Below are 8,175 nucleotides of genomic sequence, written 5' to 3'. Positions count from 1 at the left end.
AATTAGAGCATTTTTTCCACAGTAAAAGTGTCGGAAGACACAAAAAAAAATAAAAATATTATTGATTGTATTTGCATTATAATAGGTATACCTACATAAACCTAACATATCATATTATCCTATGTGGACAATATGAACGTTAAAATTATTTAATATTATGTTTATCGGCCGATAATTTAAGTTAATATTATAATAATAACGTCGTCTATTACATATGGATTATCTCATATAATTTAATATTTTATGTGATTATTAGCCGATAAATATTTTAATTAATTCAGAAGAACCGTCTGGTTATTACAACTGTTCTGCTGTACAGTTGTAGATGTCCAGTGCACTTCGTCATTAAGTATATGCACCGTAATGGATGTGTTGAATTGGAATTAAACCGTGTAAATCATTTCGCGTATACAATGAAGAAAAACTATTTCGAGGGAATGTGGCCCGCAGGATTACAAATCAACGATTTTAATAAAAAATATACCTAAAAACCGTAGAAATAAAAATAAAAACACGATTATATCGTGTTTATCGGTCAAGAATATTGGCTGAACATAATAATATAATATTACCGTCGTCCATTATATAGATCATCATCTTGCACGCCCAATAATATACGATGGCATAATTAAATTGTTCATGATATTTCGTTGTTATTACATTGTCATGACGTGATATTCAGTCGGTAAAAACGAAAATAAAAACGTGTTCGGAAGGACCGTCCGATTATTACCATACTATATTATACGGATACGGCAACAATACACGATCGTGTAATATAATATTGTACGATTGTCTTGACTAACCACCTCGCCCCCCTCCGCGGACGAACCACACACACACTATGTACGCACCATACAACAACTCACTCGCATAATATATATATATATACATACAGTCAAGTAATCCGCCGAGCCACCCAGCCGAACATATAGAATTGACCAAAAACTGAGCCCTGTCCGGCGATCGGCCGCGTACCACCAGTCAGTTGTGTCACAACTGCCATTCAGCGCGCGTCAGCCGTCTTCCTGCTCCGGTGCAAAGGTAATGTGCGTTCGCGTCACGTCAACGATCGTCATAATAATAATAATATTATTGTATAGTAATCATCAGTTCGCAATATTATAATGATCTGATTTTAGATTTTTATTTGATTTGATCTTTTTGTTTTTGATATACACGTTAACGTATTACTTTCCATTCCACGCCCGTTATTAATTCAAAATTTTTTTTTTTCGTTTGTTTGTTTGTTTGTTTATTTCTAGCCCGTGACCACTTACAAGCGCTTCATTTCTGGAAGATCTCCACGCTTCTTCGCAGCAAAACAGTTCAATTTTCAACAGACCACAAACACTAACTAGATGTGAGTTTATTACTTAGTAAGCAATTATTATAATATTTAACTGATCAGTCGAGTATCAAAATATAAAAAGTCTATAGCACTTATAGCACTCCATAGTGATCATTGTTCAATAAATTCAGCACCTATTTAAGATAATATCACCTATATTATAATATATTATTATTTCTAAAAATATATAAATAAATGTTTTATTTCTCATTTTTTTTTTCTCAACTGCAACCATAATAGTATAGGTACCGCACGCTAACCACTCTTATAAAACTATGCAATTGAGCAGTGGTTTTTTAATTAAATTATTTCCTGGTATTTTAAAATCATACTTTTCATTCTCGAATAATACATTTAAGAACATAATATATTAAATTAATACCACTTGGTTGACAAATGCGTGGTTAAATTTAAATCGAACAAATATTATTTTTCTTTTTAAAGCAATTTGTTGTATTTTAATTTTTCAAAAGTCATCAAATGATTATTAATTTAACATAATAATATGCGGGTACCCTTCAACAGTTTTTAACATTCCATATTATGGTGGAGATATGAACTTGAGCGTACGGGCATTAATTGTTGTTTGTGCCTAATTAAATATTTATTTTATGGGACCTGTGCTTTGAAACTATTTTTTTTATGAATAATATCATTAAATTTATAAATTAATAATATAAAAATTAAAAAAACATAATTTAACTGAAAACATTTAATATTATTCGAGTTTGTACCTATATATTTTATTTTTTAAGTACCTAGACGACAATGATGTTGTTTGGAGTAAATAATGCGGATATAGAAAAAATACTTAACCCATTTCCACCAAAAGTGTGTATCTTTCCTTATCCACCAATACCTGTTCCCGCTAAATGAGATATTGACAGATTCCACGTTTCCACTAAATAAATGTCTATACTATTAAAATCGGTTAGTTTATTTAAAATAGTGAAAACAGTACATTTGTTAAACATTTATAATTCAATACGATATACATCATACCTACCCACATTGAATAAAATTAAAATTATTTTTGTACTGCGTGAAAAATATTATTAAGCATTCGTCCGTATGAATTCGTTAAAAGTGTACCTTACAAAATTAACAAACGAATAAGAAAACTTATAACTATAAATTAATTATATATACCTACCTCCTACCTATCTATTATTTTTATTTATTTTCTCAATTATTGTGTATAACATATTTTAATGGTACCTAATTATTGAAATTATTCTGATGAAAACGTGGAGTTGGTAAATAACATTTGATGAAAGCAGCTAGGTGGAATCGGGTGTTGGGAAATGTACACTTTTGGCGGAAATTCTGGAAACGTGTTACCCCCGTTAATATAGGTTGACCTACCTATTTACTGCAAATAATCGCATAATCGTGGATTACGGAAACGTTCTATACGTGTTTGTCACATTAGAAACATTATGTATTTACACACACTTTATTTACGGACCTAAATTGTTGATTGATCGATAAATTGCATAATTGTGAAAATCCAGTGGCGTTATGATAATATATTATTACAACTAATTTTGTTTGATAATTAATAACTACGGTATCGGGTGTTCACGTATAGATTAATATAATGGGTTGATTTTAATATAGATTACATACATATTGTTTTTGTCTTTACGATTTAGCGCGGACTAGAAAATTGGTGATTCATTCTTATGATAATAATGAAATTGTTTTTTTTTAGATAAATTAAAGTTTTTTAAAGTACCTATTAACGTTAAAACATTTTTTTGATTTTTTTTTTGTTTTTCTTTTAATAAATTAATTGTAACTTGTTTATTTATGATTTAATTATATTTTAATTAACGTCTTTGTAAATGTTTCAAAATCAATAATATTTAATTTATATTAATTTATCATTACATTAAATGTATAATTTTAATTTCCTCGTTTGTTCCTTGTACCTGCAGGACGCGTATAATATAACATTATAATATATCAAAGGAGTAGCAGGTTTTATTTTGAAAATTTAATTTTTAATTTATACTCGCCTCAACACCGGCAAGGCTTGAGTACATTTTCAACTCAGAAATGTTGACTCGTGCAGACATATACTCAAATTAAAATCACGATGGCTCGAAATCATTGTGCTGCTGCAGCTAGCGTTTTGAACTTAGATTATTGGTCGGTATCGTTCGTTAATAATAGGTATAATACCTAAATAAAAGTACCTATAAAAAACAATACGCTGCGATTTTTTAAAGTATTCGTTTGTAGGTACTAATTGCCCATCCTTCGATTTATTTTAATTTTTTTTCTTATTATATAATATTACGTATGTTGTATCTATATAGAAAAAAATCAAATTTTGAATAATTTGTATATGGATAACTTTTTAGATTCAAATGATAACATATATTTTTAATATTATTTTCAAGTAAAACCAAATATTATTTTGGAAATTTAAATGTACAATTATGATGTCAAACATTATTCCAAATATTTAGTTATAATACTTTACTTAAGCATTTAAAATGTGAAAGTAAACTGGAGAGACTGCTTGTCTAAAGCTTAAAAATAATATAGTGAACTAGGTACTATATTATTATGGCTTCAGTTTACGAAATCAAAAATATGAGTTAAAAATGTAAATAATAATATGTACACTGTAAATGTTGATTCGCCTAGCATGCTCAACCCCATTGTTTTCATTAATATATATAAATTTCCAATTCAGATTTTTTGATTTTATAAATATAGTTATACTATATTTTGAATTATTTAAATTTCTATACCACTTATATAGTGTCCTATAAACACTTCTTTTTTTTCAAATACAAACCAACCTTTTTTCCATTAGATAATTTTTTTGAAAATGTTGATGTATTTAAATCAAAATTTGATCGTTTACTGAATTATTAAAATGTACATGGGATGAAAAAATTGGAAGTGAGCATGCTTGGTGAGTCACTCTGTGTTTTCTCAGTCAAAGTTTTTGATTAAAAAAATGTTTAATATAGTTCAAGGAACCTAACATGTTTGCAAAAATATCTTAATATTTACAATATTTTTTATTTTTTTGATTGCTATTCCATAATACATTTTAAAGCCGATTACAATATTTTAAAACTATCGGTTTACATACATTAAATATATCAAGCGTAGAGAAGACAGTATTTTTTTTATTTAAGAACATTTACATATTTGAGTGAGTTTGACAGAAAAATACGTTGCAATATAATGGTATAGTGCACAATAATACGTAGACACCGCTCACTTAAACTTTAAATAATTCATAACTTAAGATACATATTAAGTAACATTAACTATTAATTTGGTATTCAATACGAATCTAAATTTTTAGACAAACATCCACAGATTAAAACTGTAGATTGATAAAAACCAAAAATTAAAAATTAAATCGTTTTTATTACTTACTAAAATTTACTAATTTACTTGAAAGTAATGAATATAAGTATACACATTTTGAAAATCACAAAAATTGACTGAGGGTGACTGTGGTTAAATTATTTATCGCCTTGCAATATTATATCAGTATGATATATATTGGTATAATACCATGGTCCATGGTTGCTATTTTCTGCGATTGTATGTGTAATAGGCAATTATATAGTATAAACCATGCAGGTGATCAAACTTGTGGAGGTATATATGTCCCTTGGATGACCTTTTTTTCAAAGTTTTATAATAATATTATATAATATTACAATTTATATTATCTACATATAAAAAAGACAACTAATAAGAAAATTAAAATCAGCCCTCCCCCCACCACTCATGAAAAAAATCATTATTTGATCGCCTGCATTGCGGTCACATATTATATCACATTATATATTATAAATGAACGTAGTATAATATGTTATTATATATTTTATGCACTGTAGATGTCCGACCAGCAGGGAGACGACGGCGGCGACAAGTGGAGAAAAACGTCGCCAGGGCTCTCTGGGTCGGATAATCCGCAGTGCACGCCCAAGCAGATCAAAGAATTGACTTTGGACGAATTGCGCCAGGACGAGAGACTGTGGACAGCGTACGAGAGAGGCTGGTGTGACTTCTTACAATTGTACATGAACATGCAACTGATGCAGTCGGAAACTTCCTACATGTTGCCCGAACTCGCGCGGCCTGGGCTTCTGGGCCCCGCGGGTGCTGCAGATTCCGGTGCAGCAGAGCAGGCCACTGCGCCGAGCGCACGCGATCCTGAGAGTGCATCTTCGGGAGGCGATCCGGCATCGGCTGCACCTGCAGTTGCAGCAGATGTGACGGACTCGCAGGACAAGGCTAACGGCGAACCGGACCCAGTGCGTTCGCCGGGCAAGGTAGCCGAGGTGAAAGTGGACAACGGTCTGTCCAGACGGATCGATGTTCGCGTTCTGTCGTCGCGCATAAAGCGCACTTACAAGTACGCCGACGTCCGCCTGTGCGAATTCCAAGGACTTGGCCCGCGTGCTGTGGTGCAGGATGACGACAAAGATGATCCGGAAGTGGTTGCTAAGCAGCTGTCATCGATCAGGATCAAGATCACGACACCGGAAGCGACTGAGTTCGAACTCGATACATTCGAGGAAGAAGCTGACGAGGACGCTGACGACGACGACGATGAGAAGCCGAACGCCGACGACGAGTAGTTTCCGTCTGCTAGGAACACAGACATTATACTTTTTACGACATATAATAACCACTTATTCATTTAAATATTATATTATAATCTGCTCCGGGGCTTGGAAGTTGAAGCACTATAATAGTCACTTTTTAGCGCTTTGATGTGCAATGCTTATCGAAATGCAAAAATATGCGCTATCAGTAGAACTAAAAACTGAGAAACATGAAAAAAAAACCTTTTTGGAAAATCCATTACAATTTTGCTTTTTATTTTTTTTTAAATACTTTTAACTTTTGCCTTTATTATTAATTTTAGAACTTTTATTTCTGAAAATACAAGATTTAGGTATTCGGGAACCAGGTAGTTGGACCAGCTGCTCCATTACTACCAGCTGTTTTATACAATTCCATAATAATTTTAATTTTAATATTATAGACAATATTATGCTGGATGAGCAAATATAAAGAAAAAAATTCAACAAAATGTTTTTTGACTACATTCTTATTTGAGATGAGCATACAAATACAAATTTAAAAAATCAAATTCAAATTGTTTATACAAAAAAGTACTAAATAAGCATTATACGCTTAAAAATAAAATTTCGTAACTTTTATGACATCATCTGCGGGAAAAAAATTTGAATCTTACTATAGGATACGTTTTAAGGCTTAACAAAAAAAATATGCAAATGCTAGAACTTCCGAGCCCTGAATTCATTATATATTATTATATATTATTATTATTATTATTATTATAACGAGTAGAGTTTAGCTGTCTTTTTTAAAATCCCAGTGTCTTTTCATTATTTCTCCGACACTGGGTTATATTTAAGAATTCGATTTAATCATATAATATTATATTCAAAGCATAATTTTTTTTTCAATTAAATATTATTAATTATATTATATTATTTTTTATTTTTGCGTTGACATAATATTAATATACTTTATACGCGCACAGTAGCGATGCAGCTCACACGTATATTGTAAAGTATAATAAATATTATATGTCCAGAAAATATTCAAATTTAATTAAAAATAAACATAACGCTATTATATACTGAAATGTGCGTACCTATTTAATTATTTTATTTAACCTACGAATATTGTTGTGGTTTTTGTTATTGTTGTTGTGTAACAACAATTCTGTCATTCTGTTTGTAAACAGATGACAAACATAATATTATAATATAATAATAATATTATGATGATGGAACATGATAGGTATAATATCACATCTTGGTTATAAACACTATAAAACGTATTGTTCTATATAACATAATATATAGGTACTTAACGTTATTGAATTCGGAAACGACAGAAAACATTATAAAGACGAAAATAGTATTTTTTATGAAAAAAGGTTCTTTTACCCATAATAAATGTCTATAAAATCGTCGTGAACTTGCAAAAGCGATTTTCACGAAAACGTTTGCGCACTTTGGTGGATAGGTATGCCTGCAGTGGTCTGTGACACAATAAATTCTATGAATTCATTTTCCACAAAAGAAATATTTTCAGAAAATGTGAGATATTTTCCTCGTTGAAATTTGAAAACAGTTTATTTTTAAACTAAAATATTTGGCAGAGGTAAATAAATATAGTTTAATTATTAAGAACGATTTCGCTACCGCCGTAATGGGTACAAATTTCCGTTATTCTCTTATTTATCGTGGCTCAATATTATTTTACGCTAAAGTATAATTTCTTACAATGGAACAAAAATAATGAGATCAATTTCTAAGTACGAAATAGGTACTTATTATAATAACTAAATTAATTATGAATTAAATTAAAAATTATGATTAAATTAATTAATTATGAATTAAATAAAAAATTATGATTAAATTAATTATTTATTTATCTCAAAGTAAAACATCATAATATCTAATAATATAATATAATTATTTTAATAAAAATCGCAAGAAAAATAATGATAAAATATATTGAGCTTAAAAGGACGTCGCACCAACATAATAATTATTATGTTGTCTCCGTCTTACACACTTATGCGAGTATATGACGTACCAAATTTTCGTTCACCAGTTTCAATAATGTGCTGTTATTTTGATATTAGAGTGAATTGAAAACTATTTTCAAACTTTTAGGTAAAGACATTATCCGTGTTCTCTCGTAGGTTTTTTAAATTTTTAGTGAGTATTATGAGCATTTTCTAATATTATTATTTTACACAGGTACTCATAGCTTGCTTAAAAACAAAAATA

At 29.9% G+C, this 8,175-nt stretch overlaps 1 protein-coding gene across 1 annotated transcript; it reads left to right on the top strand.

Moving 5' to 3' along the window:
- The first annotated feature begins 898 nt into the window (after positions 1–898).
- Positions 899–7,016, top strand: LOC132935398 (coiled-coil domain-containing protein 177-like). Its single transcript, XM_061001948.1, has 3 exons — positions 899–1,044; positions 1,266–1,363; positions 5,230–7,016. Exon 3 carries the CDS (start codon positions 5,230–5,232, stop codon positions 5,974–5,976), a length of 747 nt encoding a protein of 248 aa, XP_060857931.1. The 5' UTR covers positions 899–1,044; positions 1,266–1,363; the 3' UTR covers positions 5,977–7,016.
- The last annotated feature ends 1,159 nt before the right edge of the window (positions 7,017–8,175 follow it).

The sequence above is a fragment of the Metopolophium dirhodum genome, chromosome 1, assembly GCF_019925205.1.
Source record: "Metopolophium dirhodum isolate CAU chromosome 1, ASM1992520v1, whole genome shotgun sequence".
Classification (NCBI taxonomy): domain Eukaryota; kingdom Metazoa; phylum Arthropoda; class Insecta; order Hemiptera; family Aphididae; genus Metopolophium; species Metopolophium dirhodum.
The sequence above is the reverse complement of the archived record's forward strand: the minus strand, read 5'-3'. Positions and strand labels throughout refer to the sequence as shown.

Coding starts and splice junctions, on each gene's coding strand:
- LOC132935398 (XM_061001948.1), top strand. CDS start 5,230: ATGTCCGACCAGCAGGGAGACGACGGCGGCGACAAGTGGAGAAAAACG.